General features: G+C 64.0%; 1 protein-coding gene across 1 annotated transcript; it reads left to right on the forward strand.

Moving 5' to 3' along the window:
- Positions 1-201: 201 nt before the first annotated feature.
- Positions 202-6,414, forward strand: LOC309600448 (nuclear receptor subfamily 2 group F member 5-like; the record flags this gene model as incomplete). The annotated part of the gene is made up of 3 exons (XM_082332790.1): positions 202-511; positions 5,033-5,560; positions 6,140-6,414. 3 exons carry the CDS (start codon positions 202-204, stop codon positions 6,412-6,414), a joined length of 1,113 nt encoding a protein of 370 aa, XP_082188916.1.
- Between the last annotated feature and the right edge of the window lie 7,891 nt (positions 6,415-14,305).

The following is a 14,305-nucleotide window of genomic DNA, read 5'->3' on the forward strand; positions in this document are numbered from 1 at the left end:
CTTCTCTATCCCCGGAGCCCCCTCTCCATCCCAGACCCCCGCCTCCATTCCTGGACCCCCTTTCCCACCCCTCCACCCCGGGCTCTCCCCTCTCCGCCCCGGGCTCCCCCCGCCTCCCCTTCCCCTCCATCCCCATCCCTTCCCCCAGGACACCCCCTTCCCCCGGGGGGGGCTCCCTCCCGGCCCCCCCTCCCCTCCAGCATGGCCCTGACGGCGGGGCCGTGGCCGGAGCCTCCTCTTCCTCCTCCTCCTCCTCCTCCTCCTGCCGGCGGCCCGGAGGCGGCGGGGAAGGCGGCGGGGGATTGCCTGGTGTGCGGGGACAAGGCGAGCGGGAAGCACTACGGGCAATTCACCTGCGAAGGCTGCAAAAGCTTCTTCAAACGCTCGGTGCGCCGCAACCTCTCCTACAGCTGCCGGGGCGGCCGGGACTGCCCGGTGGACCAGCACCACCGCAACCAGTGCCAGTACTGCCGGCTCCGCAAGTGCCTCCGCGTCGGGATGCGGCGGGAAGGTGGGCGAGGGCAGGCAGGGAGGGAGAGGGCAGGAGGGAGGGGAGAGGGCAGGGGAGAGGGCAGGAGGGAAGGGAGAGGGCAGGCAGGGAGGGAGAGGGCAGGAGGGAAGGGAGAGGGCAGGCAGGGAAGGGGAGAGGGCAGGGGAGAGAGCAGGCAGGGAGGGAGAGGGCAGGCAGGGAAGGGAAGAGGGCAGGGGAGAGGGCAGGCAGGGAGGGAGAGGGCAGGCAGGGCAGGGGAGAGGGCAGGCAGGGAGGGCAGGCAGGGAAGGTGGGCGAGGGCAGGCAGGGAAGGGAGAGAGCAGGCAGGGCAGGGGAGAGGGCAGGCAGGGAGGGCAGGCAGGGAAGGTGGGCGAGGGCAGGCAGGGAAGGGAGAGGGCAGGGAGGGGAAGGGGAAAGGGAAAGGGTCGGGGAGAGGGAAGGGATGGGAAGGGAATGGGAAAGGAGAGGGGATGGAAAAGGAGAGAGGGTGCAAAAGAAGGATGGAGGGTGAAAAGGAGAGGGGATAGGAAAGGAGGAGAGAGGGTGAAAAAGAGGGACGGAGGGTGGAAAAGAGGGAGAGAGGGAAAAGAGGGAGAGGGGATGGGAAAGGAGAGAGGGTGAAAAAGAAGAAGAGAGAGAGGGGACGAAGAAAAAGGGGAGCGGGCGGAAAAGGGGAGCGGGTGCTGCAAAGAGGCCGGCGGGAGCGAGGCAGAGCGAGAGCGAAGGCAGAAAGGACAGGGAGGGGAAAAAGTGGAAAAGAGCAAAATAAAAGAAAAAGGGGAAAGGGAGGAAAAAAGAGGAGGCAAAAGTGGAGGAACAAAAAAGAGAAAGGGGGAAGGAGAGGGGAAAGGAGGGACGGGAGGGAGCGAGCCCAAAGGGTAAAGACAAAAGAGAAAAAGAAAGGTGAGAAGGGGAGAGAGCAAAAAAGAGAAACCAAGGAGGAAAAGGGAAAGAAAAAGGGAAGGGAGAGAAAGAGAAAGGAGCGCCGGAGGAAAGAGAAAGTAAAAGAAAGAAAGTGAAAGCGGGTGAGAAAGGGCTGGCGGGGAGGGAAAGAGAAAGAGAAGGGGAAAAGAGAAAGAGAAAACTCCTCTCCCTCTTCTCTTTCGTTTTTCCTCCTCCCTCCGGCCCCCGGCCCCATCGGTTCGGGGAGAGCGTCCCCGAAGCAGGGAGAAGCTTCCCTCGCCCCGGCTCCCCATCGCACCCCAAGCTCAGCGGCGGCGATCCCGGGGCTCCCGCCTCGCCCCGGCTTTCCCTTCCCGGGATAAACCCCCACAGCCCCTTTTTTTTGGCTTTTCCCATGGGAAAGGCTCCGCCGAGGGAACCCGTTCCTGCCTCCCCTTAATGATATCGTCATATAAACTCCTCTTTTCAACTTCACATTGCTCTTGGGCTCAGCTTAGGCTCGGGCCGCGGGTCTGGGTCTACGCCGCGATGGGGACAATTCACTTTTCCTCTCCGTTGCACGGAGCCCGGGGACGCGGCTGTTAAAAACCCGGGGATTAGAGGGCGATAATACAGATATTCTTTAAAAGATTAAGAATTCGGCTTTTTGGGAGGAGAGTCTGGTAAATCTGAAGTTAATTAGTCTGAATACGTAGCGTGACCGGGATTAAAATCGCATTTCAGGCTCCCAGCGATATGCCGTGTGCCGGTCCCTCTGCCTCCAGCCACCCCATCATCACGTTTTGGGTTAATTGTAATTTTTTTTCCCCTAAAAGCAGCAGCTTTGAAGCCGATTTTTTTTTGTTTTTAAGCCTGAAATGATGCGTTGGGGCATCGGCTTCGCTGCCGTGCCGAAACCTCGGCGCCGAATCTCTGCCGTGCAGCATCCTCCCTGCTTGAACAAGGACCTGGGGGCTCCTTATTTATATTCAAGGTCCTTATTTATAAATTTGGTATTTATAAATAATTATAGCGAGGGCCCAGGCCGGGCTCAGCTGCTCAGGCCCCCCTCACGCTGCCTTACCCGCCGAACGGGGGATTTATTCCGCAACGCCTCGAGTCGGTGCCGATGGGTTGGTCCTTCGGCACCAGCGACGGCAGCGATGCTCCCACCCGGAAAGTCGCCCTTTTTAGCATTAAAAAAAAAGCCCCCAAATACAAAAGTTGCCTTTTCTAACATAAAAAAAAAAAAAAAAAAAAAATCGCCATTCAGGCAAGGTGGGGAATTGCCAGGGGGGGTGGGAAGGGGCCATGGCGGCGTCCCGGCACGGCCGCGGCGCGGCACCCCGGCTCGCGCAGAAAAACGTGGGTTCGGTGGGACCAGGGTCGGGGACAAAACCAGCCGGCGCCCGGCCCCCGGCTCCCCCTTGCTCCCCCGAGGCCGGCTGGGTGCCGGGGGTGCAGTTTTTTTGCAGCGGCCCTGGGTGCAGCAAGACTCGCTCGTAGCAAACCTTCGCCCGCGCCCTGCGGCCGGAGCCGGGCATTAAATCCCTGGGGAAACCCCGAGCTCCAGGGGAATTCCCTGCCCCCGGGGACCCACGCTCGGGTTTGGGGGCAGATTTGGGCTTTCTGGGTTTGCTTCTGTGGGGTGGGGTTTGTTTTTTTTTTTCTTTTTTATCTTTGTTTTAATTCAGAGTTGCTGGTTAACGCCGGCATCGGGCACGGCCGCGGCGGATCCCCGGCACGGCGTTATTCCCCAGGCAGAGCCCTCCCTTCCCCCCCCCGCACCCCCTCTTGGCTCTGATTTTTGGGGCTCCCAGTTGCCCTGAGCGTGAAGCCGCCGCGGGATGTGGCACCTCCAGACGCGGGGAAACGCCGCGGATGCCGTAAAGATGCCTGTGGAAAAGCACCTGGGAGGTTAAACCTTCCCGGGGATTTAATTTCTTGGGCTCGGCTGCTCTGTGCCTCAGTTTCCCCATCTGGTCATGGCATCGCCGGCCGCGCCGGAGCAGGGATGCTCCAGCTGGGTTGGGGTGTCCTGAACCCCCTGGCTCGTGCTCCTTATCCCGGCATTCCCAGCTGGGAACCGGCACCAAATCCACCACCGAATCCGGCACCAAAACCAGCACCGAAACGGGCACTTTGGGAGCCGAGCGCTGCTTTGGGCTGAGTTTATTCCCTAAGGAGGCCGGGGGTGCAAGCCCCGGGCGCGGGATTTCGCTGGGAAAGGTAGACTAAATTTTGGCTTCCCGAAAATCATCCGGGATGAGGCACGGGGAGGGGGAGGCCGGAGCCTGCGGCCGGGCTGAGGGAGCGGGGGAGGACGCCCTCCGCGGCCGCTCCCCGTCTTTTTTGGGCTAAAAAAGCTGGTTTCCTTCCAGGACACGCCCGGCGGCTCGAAGCGATTGTTTTACCCAAAAAGGGGGGAAAAAAGGAGTTGGGGGTTTGGGGTGATGAAAAAGGGGTTTGGGGCGATGCAAAGGGGTTTGGGGCCATGCAAGTGGGGTTCAGGGTGATGCAAAGGGGGTTCGCGGTGATGCAAAGGGGTTTGGGGTTCAGGGAGGAGCAATGGGGGTTTGGGGTGATGCAAAGGGGTTCGGGGTGATGCAAAAGGGGCTTGGGGTGATGCAAAAGGGGTTCATGATGATGCAAAAGGGGTTCGTGATGCAAAGAGGGGGTTCACGGTGATGCAAAAGGGGCTTGGGGTGATGCAAAGCAGGTCTGGGGTTCACGGTGATGCAAAGGGGGTTTGGGGCTCATGGAGGAGCAAGGGGGTTCGGGGTGATGCAAAGGGGGTTCGCGGTGATGCAAAAGGGGCTTGGGGTGATGCAAAGGGGGTTTGGGGGGTCGTGGTGCAAGGGGGGGTGCGTGGGCAGCGAGGAGGGGGCCGCACCCAGCGAACGGCGCCGGGTGATGCTGAGCCGAGGGAGCGTTGGGGCAGAGCCGGGGCCGCACGCTGCACCCGAGGGCTGGGGCGAGAGCGGGAGGGGGCCCCCGGCACCCCAATCCTGGGGGACCCCCGTTCCCACGGCCCCCGGTCCCGACCGCTGGCTGACACCTGGGACTGTCACGCCGCATTAGGCTAAGCCTGGCTCAGAGCCTGCCCCGCCGCGGGGGGCGGCGATGCCGGGGGCGAGCGGGGGGCACCGGGGAGGAGAGCAGCCCCCCACCCGCCGCACGGCAGCGCCACGAGAGAAAAAACCCACTGATTTAGGGTCTTTCAAGATCAAAGTGCGAAAACCTGCAGGGGTGGGGCCCGGAGGGCTGCTCCTGTGCCCCCCCGATGCTGGCACTTTGGGGGGGACCCACAGCATCTCCTTGGGGCCCCTCGTTGGCACCATCCCCTTGCAAGAAGGGGGTGACCCCAAATGCTTGCGTGGGCCCCCCCAAACCCGGCGGGCCATCTTTTATGGCCACCCTGGATGAGGAGCCGGTGGACGGCCGAGGCCGGTGCCTCACGCTGGGGGGTCCCCAGGAGGGGCCTTGTCCCCATCCCGGGTGGCACGTCCCCCCGCCAACATGGCTGGGGGCACCCGCGGGGCTTTTGCAACCCCTGGGGACCTTCTAGCACCCGCCGTGCACCCCGGGATTGAACCCCTGGGGCCTGGGGGGCCGGCGACGGGGCGGGTCGGGGTGCTGACCTCCTGCTCCCCTCCGCAGCCGTGCAGCGAGGCCGCATGGCGCACGCCCCGAGCAGCCCCGGCCAATACCCCGTGCTCCCCGGGGACCCCTACGGCGGCCACGGCTACTTAAGCGGCTTCATCTCATTGCTGCTCCGCGCCGAGCCGTACCCGCCGGCTCGCTACGGCGCCCAGTGCCTGCAACCCAGCGGCGTGGTGGGCATCGAGAGCATCTGCGAGCTGGCCGCTCGCCTCCTCTTCAGCGCCATCGAATGGGCCAAGGGCATCCCCTTCTTCCCGGACTTGCAGCTTTCGGATCAAGTAGCTTTGCTCCGCTTAGGGTGGAGCGAGCTTTTCGTGCTGAACGCGGCGCAGTCGGCGTTGCCGTTGCACGCCGCGCCCTTGCTGGCCGCCGCCGGCCTCCACGCCGCTCCCATGGCCGCCGACCGCGTGGTTGCCTTCATGGACCACATCCGCCTCTTCCAGGAGCAGGTGGAGAAGCTGAAGGCGCTGCACGTCGACGCCGCCGAGTACGCCTGCCTCAAGGCCGTGGCGCTCTTCTCCCCTGGTGAGGGGGCGGGGCGAGGGGAGGGGCTTAAGGGGGTGGGGTTGTGGGTGGGGCTTGATGGGGTGGGGTCCCGAGGGGGTGGTGGGGTCCCGAGGGGGGTTGGGTGCCGAAGGGTGTGCAGGGAATGAATGGGCTGGGGGTGGCTGGGTGGGGCCAAACGGGGCGTGGCTCAATGGGGTGGGGTGCCAAGGGGGTGGGGCTTCGTGGGGTGGGGTCCCAAGGGGGTGGGCATCAATGGGTGTGCAGGGAATGTATGGGCTGGGGATGGCTGGGCGGGGCTAAATGGGGTGGGGCTAAGTGGGGTGGGGCTTAATGGGGTGGGGTCCCAAGGGGGTGGGTGTCTGGGTGTGCAGGGAATGAATGGGCTGGGGGTGAGTGGGCGTGGCTTAATGGGGCGTGGCTTAACGGGGTGGGGCTTGGCAGGGCGGGGCTTGGGCGGTGAGGTCCCAAGGGGGTGGGCATCCATGGGCGTGCAGGGAACGGACTGGGGATGACTGGGCTTAACGGGGCAGGGGGCGAACGGGTGGGGGCAAAGGGGCGGAGTCCCGGCCGTGCCTCAGTTTCCCCCGCCGCCGGCAGACGCGGTGGGGCTGTCGGACCCGGGGCAGGTGGCCGGCCTGCAGGAGAAGTCGCAGTGCGCGCTGGAGGAGCACGTGCGGCGGCAGCACCCCAGCCAGCCCAGCCGCTTCGGGCGCCTGCTCCTGCGCCTGCCCGCCCTCCGCAGCGTCTCCGCCCCCGGCATCCAGCAGCTCTTCTTCAGCCGCCTGGTCGGCAAGACCCCCATCGAGACCCTCATCCGCGACATGCTGCTGGCCGGCGCCACCCTCAACTGGCCCTACGGCCCCATGCAGTGAGAGCCCCGCCCCGGGACGGGGACCCCGAGGAGGGGACCCCAAAGACGGCACCACCAAGGCTGGGGACCCCCAAGGATGGGAGCCCAAAGATGGGGACATCGAGGCTGGAAACTCCAAGGTTGGGACCCCAAGGATGGGACCTCAACAATGGGACCCCAGGGATGGGACACCCCCCCCCCAAGGATGGGACCCCAAGGTTGGGGACACCCAAGGACAGAGACCCCAAGGTTGGGACCCCAACGATGGGACCCCAAAGATGGAACCCCATGGTTGGAGACCCTCCCCAAGGATGGGACCCCAAGGATGGGGACCCCAGGAATGAGGGATCTCAAAGATGGGACCCTAAAGTTGGAGACCCCAATGATGGGACCCCCAAAGATGGAACCCCATGGTTGGAGACCCCAAGGATGGGACCCCAAAGATGGGACCCCCAAGGAGGGGACCCCAAGGTTGGGGAACCCACGGATGGGACCTCAAGGATGGGGACCCCCCGGCATGAGGGATCCCAACGATGGGATCCCAAAGATGGAGACCCCAATAATGGGACTCCCAACAATGGGACCCCAAGAATGGGGACTCCAAGGCTGGAGACCCCAAAAATGGGGGCCCCATGGCTGGAGACCCCAAGGAGGGGACCCCAAGGATGGGGATCCCAAGAATGGACCCCAACGATGGGACCCCAGGGAGGGGACCCCAAGGATGGGGATCCCAAGGATGGACCCCAACGATGGGACCCCCAACGATGGGACCCCAAGGATGGGGACCCCAAGGATGGGGATCCCAAGGATGGACCCCAACGATGGGACCCCCAACGATGGGACCCCAAGGATGGGGACCCCAAGGATGGGGATCCCAAGGATGGACCCCAACGATGGGACCCCCAACGATGGGACCCCAAGGATGGGGATCCCAAGGATGGACCCCAACGATGGGACCCCAGGGAGGGGACCCCAAGGATGGGGCCCCCCAAGGACGGGGCCCCCCAAGGACGGGGCCAGGGATGCTGCTGGGGGGGGGGATTCCCCCCCATTTAAGGGAGAGAAGCCGGGGGGGGCTATAATTAATTTATCTCGTTAAAAACTAGACTTTGTCGGGTTCCGCACCTCCTTTAATCGCCTTGGCTGGAACGGGGGTGGGAGGCAAAGTGACGGCGGCTCCGTCCCCTCCCAGGGTGGGCACTGCTGGTCCCAGCCTCGTCCCAGTTAAGGCCCATCCACCCCCAGTGTGGTCCATGGGATGCTCCCAGCGTGGTCCCACCAGTATGAGCCTCCAGTGAGGTCCCAGTGCAGCCCCAGTGTATCCCACTATGGCCCCCCAGTTTATCCCAGTGTGCAGCCCCAGTCTCATCCCTGTACACCCCCCCCCCGTCTGATCCCAGTATGGTCCCAGTGTCATCCCAGTATGCTCCCCAGTCTGATCCTGGACTGATCCCAGTCTCATGCCAGTATGTGCCCCCAGTCTGATTCCAGTAATGGTACCAGTCTCATCCTAGTAAGCCCCCCCCCCCCCCCCAGTCTGATCCCAATATGGTCCCAGTTTCATCCCAGTAAGCCCCCCAGTATGGTCCCACTGTCATCCCATTGTGCCTCCCAGTAGCACACACCCCCCCCCCACCCCCCCCCCATCCCAGTATGGTCTCAGTCTCATCCCAGTATGCCCCCAGTATAGTCCCAGTCTGATCCCAGTATGCCTCCCAGTCTTATCCCAGTATGGTCCCAGTGTCATCCCAGTATGCCCCCTGAGTCTGATTCAAATATGGTCCCAGTGTTATACCAGTAAGCCCCACTGTCCGGTCCCAGTATGGTCCCAGTTTCATCCCAGCAAGCCCCCCAGTCCAGCCCAGTCCGGCCCCCAGCAGCTCCCAGCGGGGGCGGCGCTGCTGGGGCCGGTTTAGTGCAGATTTTCCGCAGCCCATCGCAGCGCTGGCCTTTCCAACACAGCGGCGCTGGCCCGCCTCCATTTCACCCCATAAATAACCGCCGCCGGGAATATTTTAAATAAACACGGCGCGGGACACGGGGCCTTAATTCAAGGCCGAGCTGGAAAAGGCCACGGGGAAAAGTTATTGTCGCGGGGGGGAGCGCTGGGACGCCCGCGGGGGCTCAGCCCCCCTGGATGGAGGCAGAATCCTTATAAAAACCCCAATTGTATCGATAAAGCGAGCGGGCGCTGCAAATCCAGCAGTGATTCCCGTGGAAAATGATGGGCAGAGCTGTCAGTCACAGTCAATCAGAGCCGGGGAGCCAAGCTGGGAGGGGGGGGAGAATAAAAATAATAACAAAAAAATAATAAAAAAGCCATTTTTAAACCTGCGAGTGCTGTCGGAGCAGCGCGGGGGTTGGCGCAGCCGTCAAGCTGCAGCCTGCCTTTTTTTTTTTATTAATTCTTTTTTTTCTTAATAGTGGAGAACATGTCCAGGGAAAAATAGAAAATTGCTGCCTCGTGTTCCCATTTTAATTCCCTTTTCCCTGTCGCGTTGTAGCTAAAAGCGGGGAGTCCGACCCCTCCGTGCCAGCCCAGGAACCCCCGGGTCCCTCCACCCCGGGCCGCGGCCCCCGGGGGTCACCCAGGGCTGCAAAGTCGGAGCGCGCCATTGCAAGCACTTTAAAAGCCCTCCTTTGACGTCAAGGCACAAATAAACGAGGGGAAAAGCGGCATTAACCCCTCCCAGGGCGTCCCCGCGGTGCCACCTCTGCTTCTGCTGCCTCCAGCCCCATTCCCGGTCCATCCAACCCAGCCCTGCCCCATCCAACCCAGCCCTGCTCCATCCAGCCCCATCCTTGCTCCATCCAACCCAGCCCTGCCCCATCCAACCCAGCCCTGCCCCATCCAACCCATCCCTGCCCCATCCAGCCCCTTTCCCGCTCCATCCAACCCATCCCTGCTCCATCCAACCCAGCCCTGCCCCATCCAACCCATCCCTGCCCCATCCAGCCCCTTTCCCGCTCCATCCAACCCATCCCTGCTCCATCCAACCCAACCCTGCCCCATCTGACCCATCCCTGCTCCATCTGACCCATCCCTGCTCCATCCAGCCCCATCCTTGCTCCATCCAACCCAGCCCTGCCCCATCCAGCCCCTTTCCCGCTCCATCCAACCCAGCCCTGCCCCATCCAACCCAGCCCTGCCCCATCTGACCCATCCCTGCCCCATCCAACCCAGCCCTGCTCCATCCAGCCCCATCCTTGCTCCATCCAACCCAGCCCTGCCCCATCCAACCCAGCCCTGCCCCATCCAACCCAGCCCTGCTGCCTCCAGCCCCATTCCCGGTCCATCCAACCCAGCCCTGCCCCATCCAACCCAGCCCTGCTGCCTCCAGCCCCATTCCTGGTCCATCCAACCCAGCCCTGCCCCATCCAACCCAGCCCTGCTCCATCCAGCCCCATTCCCGGTCCATCCAACCCAGCCCTGCTCCATCCAACCCAGCCCTGCTCCATCCAGCCCCATCCCTGCCCCATCCAACCCAGCCCTGCTCCATCCAGCCCCATCCCTGCCCCATCCAACCCAGCCCTGCTCCATCCAGCCCCATCCCTGCCCCATCCAACCCATCCCTGCTCCATCCAGCCCCTTTCCCGCTCCATCCAACCCATCCCTGGCGCAGCTGATGCTGCTTCTGCTCCATCCGACCCATCCCTGCCCCATCTAGCCCCTTTCCTGGTCCATCCAGCCCCATCCCTGCCCCATCCAACCCATCCCTACTCCATTCGACCCATCCCTGCTCCATCCAGCCCCATTCCCGGTCCATCCAGCCCCATCCCTGCTCCATTCGACCCATCCCCGCCCCATCCAGCCCCATTCCCGGTCCATCCAGCGCCATCCCTGCCCCATCCAGCCCCATTCCCGGTCCATCCAGCCCCATCCCTGCCCCATCCAACCCATCCCTGCTCCATCCGACCCATCCCTGCTCCATCCAGCCCCTTTCCTGGTCCATCCAGCCCCATCCCTGCCCCATCCAGCCCTGGTGCAGCCGCTGCTGTCCCCGTCCCTCCCGCATCCCTGCGCACGCACCCAGCATCGGGGTGCGCCCTCCGGTCCCACCGCCCCTCGCACAAACACCCCCTTCCCGCCGCGCTCCCCCTTCCCAGCGCGGCCGGAGCCGCTCCAACGGCTTCTAATTTTAGCGACCTGGAGGCGATCCAACGGCGACGGGCTGGGGGGAGGCGGATAAATGTCTCGATCGATCGATTAAGTAGCTGTTTGGCTGCCATGAGCTCAGCGCCCGCGGTTGGGCGAGCGATGGCCGAGCATCCCGGCCCCGGGACGAGGTGGGGGAGCCCCCCCGGGCTGGTTCCTCCCGGGGAAGGGCCAGGAGAGCCCGAAGCGAGGATGGGGAAGGGGAGGGGGTGCGCAGGATGCGGCCCCACCGCGGCCACCCAGCACCCACTGGGGCGCTCGCCCTGCTCACAGCGGGGTTTGCACCATAAGCAAGGCCAGAGCAGCGTGTGCGTGCATGTGCGTGCATGGATGTGCATCGATGTGCATGCGTGTGCATGCGTGTGCATGGGTGTGCATGCATGCACACGCCTGCATGTGCATGTGTGTGCATGCCTGTGCATGCACGTATACGCCTGTGTGTGCATGTATGTGCATTCATGAATGTGCATATGTGTGCATGCATAGACGCATCTGTGCATGCATAGACGCATGTGTACACGCGTGTGCATGCAAGCACGTGTGTACGGACATGCACGTGCGTGTGTGAGCGTGTGGCGGTGCCGGGGAGGGGCTCGCTGACCGGGAGGTAAGCCTGTGGCCGGTGGGTGCTGTGCGAAGGCTTCTTAACCCCTCGCAAGCCGGAGGTGGGTGGGAGCAGAGACCCCCGCCAGCAGGGTCTGACCGTGGCCGTGACCCCTTCCCGGGCCGTGGGGCCCGGGCGAAGCTGCTCCCGGGGGGGACGGGCCCCTCCGCTCCCCGTCTCCTTGGGGTCCCAACGGACGCTCGGGAGCCGCCAGGGTCAGGGCTCTTTGGGGGAAACTGAGGCACGGCGGGGGACGGGGCACCCACATGTGTCCTCTCCCCCCGCCGCAGCTCCACTCCCCCCGGTGCTAAACCCTGCGGAGAACTCGTCAAGGTCACCTCGGTGCCGGGAGCTAATTTACAATCCTGACATTAAGGCACCAGACAAAATCTGGCAACCCGGCGCTGGCGTGGCTTATATACGACGGGAGGATTTATCGGGCAGCAGGCGGGAGCAGCGCTCGCCGGCCCGGGGCACCCGCACCCCTCGCCGGTGTCCCTCTGCTTGTCCCCTGCCCGCGCCGCTCCCTGCAGCCCCGTCCCTGTCCCCGTCCCTGTCCCCGTCCTCGGCACTTCCCCATTCTGACCCCCATCTTCATCCTCATCCTTATCCCCACCTCATCTCCACCTTCATCCCTGTCCCCAGCCCCATCCCAGTCCCATCTCCACCTTCATCCCTGCCCTCAGCCCCATCCCAGTCCCATCTCCACCTTCATCCCTGCCCTCAGCCCTGTCCCTGTCCCCAAATCCATCCTCACCCCAATCCCATCCCCATTCCTGTCCCTTTTCCCATCCCCATCCCTATCCCCATCATCTTCATCTCTTCCCCAATCTCATCCTCACCCTCCTCCCCATCCCTATCCTCATCCTAATCCTCAGCACTTCCCCATTCCCATTCCAACCTTATCCCCATCCCTTTCCCCATCCCCATCGCCATCCTCATCCTTGTCCCTGTCCCCATCCCCGTCCCCATCCCTGTCCCCATCCCCATCCCGGTCCCTTTCCCTGTCCCCATCTCCGCCCCCCAACACGGCCGCCCCACGTCACCCCCAGCCCCTCGGGTGCAATGGAGGGGGACCCCTCCAGCCGCACCGGGGAACCCGAGGCGCGCACCGCACCGAGCCCCGGTAAATCGCCGTGCCGGGGAGGGAAGGCGACGGCTGCGAATTAACCGCAGGGGGATTTCGTGGCGGGCTCCGGCGCCGGTGGAGGACCTGGCGTGTTCCCGGGCGGCAGGAGACCCCCTCTGCAAAACACGAAGACCTGGGGAGAAAAATCTAATTGCCAAGAGAATAAAAAGGGTTCGACGCCGAGCTGCGAGCGAGGGAGAAGCAGACTCGGAGAAGCCTCCGGCGAGGGAGACGCCGGCACAAAGGGAACAATCCCGCGCCGGCGGCGTGCCGGCGAGGCTCGGCTGATGGTGGCGGAGGCGCGAGGGCGGCGGGGAAGCGTGGCCGGGGTCGGCGCGGAGCGGGGGCGGTGGTGGAGGGCGGCTGGACTTGGGACAGGACACGGAGGGGACCCAACCCTTGTATTAGACAGTAGAGAATCCAGCCGGACACAAGCCCACGGCCACCAAACAACCCCCAGGGCGATAATCCGCCGGTGCCGGCGACCCCCCCAGCCCTCCTGCCCCGGGGTCTCTCCCCCCGCAGCCCCCGATGGTTTCTAACGAGCTTAATTCCCTGTTGAGTCAACACCATGGTCCAGCACCCCCGGCCCCAGAGCGCCCCGGCCCCGGCCCCCCGCCGCCGGGGCGGCCCCGGCCCTTCCCTCTGCGGTGAAGAAACCCCCCTCCCCGCCCGGCCCCCTCCCTGCCTCAGTTTCCCCAACAGCCCTGCCCAGAAGACCGATACGGCAGGGGGAAAAGCGGGGTGGGAGTGAAAACGAGAGGTCCCACAGCACCCACGTCCCCTCCCGCGTGAGCCGGGCCCTCGGGACCCCGGTCGGGGCGTCCCCCGGCACAACCGGCACCGGAGAGTCCCCACGGACGCTCCGGAGGTAATCCATCTTCTGGAAAAGCACAGCACTAACTCCGGCAGCCGGCCCTTCCCGTAAACGCTCGTTAATTAATGCCAAATCGCCGGGCGATTACAGGACGTGGAAATCAAATGACTTCATTGTGATTAAGGTTTATTGCCGCCGGGGAGCGACAGGACGAAGAATCATTTGCCGCTTATTGGAAAGGGCCGTGGGGAGCATTCGCCGGTGCCGTGCCGGCGTGCCGGAGGGATGGGGATGCCAGCACCGAGGGAGCCGCCAGGCGTCCATCCCCTTCGTCCCAAGGCCACCGTCCCCCACCAGGGCGGTGGGACGCCAGGGACACCGGTGCCGCGGATGGGACGGTGATGCTGGAAACATCCCCACGGGAGAAGGCGGTCTGCAGCGCCCGGGGACGGCGAACGCGTTCACCACGCCGAAGCGCCCGTGTTTCGTGGCTGGGGGGACGTCGCCGTCACCTCCGCGGCATCGAGGACGGTGGCTTTTTGTGGCGGTCACCAAAAATCACTCCCTGGGACTGGGCGCTACCTGGGTGGGAGGCGGCGGGCAGGGAGCGGGGGGGCTTTGCCCCGGCGATGGGTGCCATGGGGGGATCCCCCTTCCCCAGCACGGGGAGGGGAACGCGGCAGCCCCGGCCCCTCTCATTAAACCCCTTTTCATCCCGCTTTGATCTCCCTCCCGCGGCCGGGGTCAGCGCGGGCGGCGGCACCCAGGCCCGGCACCACGCAGGGGGGGACCCTTCTCGGCAACCGGTGGCCCCCCCACCCTCCCAGCTCCACGAATCCCGCCTGAAAAGCCGGGACCTGGTCAGGTTAGGGGAGGAAAAAGGATACTGGGCTTTACAGTAGCGCGCACTATAGAGGCACTGTTTCGGCAGTGACCCCCCGGGTCAGAGGTGAAGGGTTTCCCAGGAGTGTCTTTGAAGAGAGCCATCTTTGATGAGAAAAGAGCCTCTATACAGATGTCTCATAATTACCATGAGAATGTGGAGCACATGGCGGCCGCGCAGGCCCCAAAGGGAGCTTTAATGGAATGTCATTAAAACGCCCCGTTCGGGAGGTTTCTCTTCCCCCCGCTTCGCCCCACTTTAACCTCTTTCAGGCTCAAATCCCCCCCCGCCGCCACCGACGTGCCTCGGTGCATCGATGCCAGG

Source organism: Platalea leucorodia (assembly GCF_965183815.1).
Source record: "Platalea leucorodia genome assembly, chromosome: 24".
NCBI lineage: Eukaryota > Metazoa > Chordata > Aves > Pelecaniformes > Threskiornithidae > Platalea > Platalea leucorodia.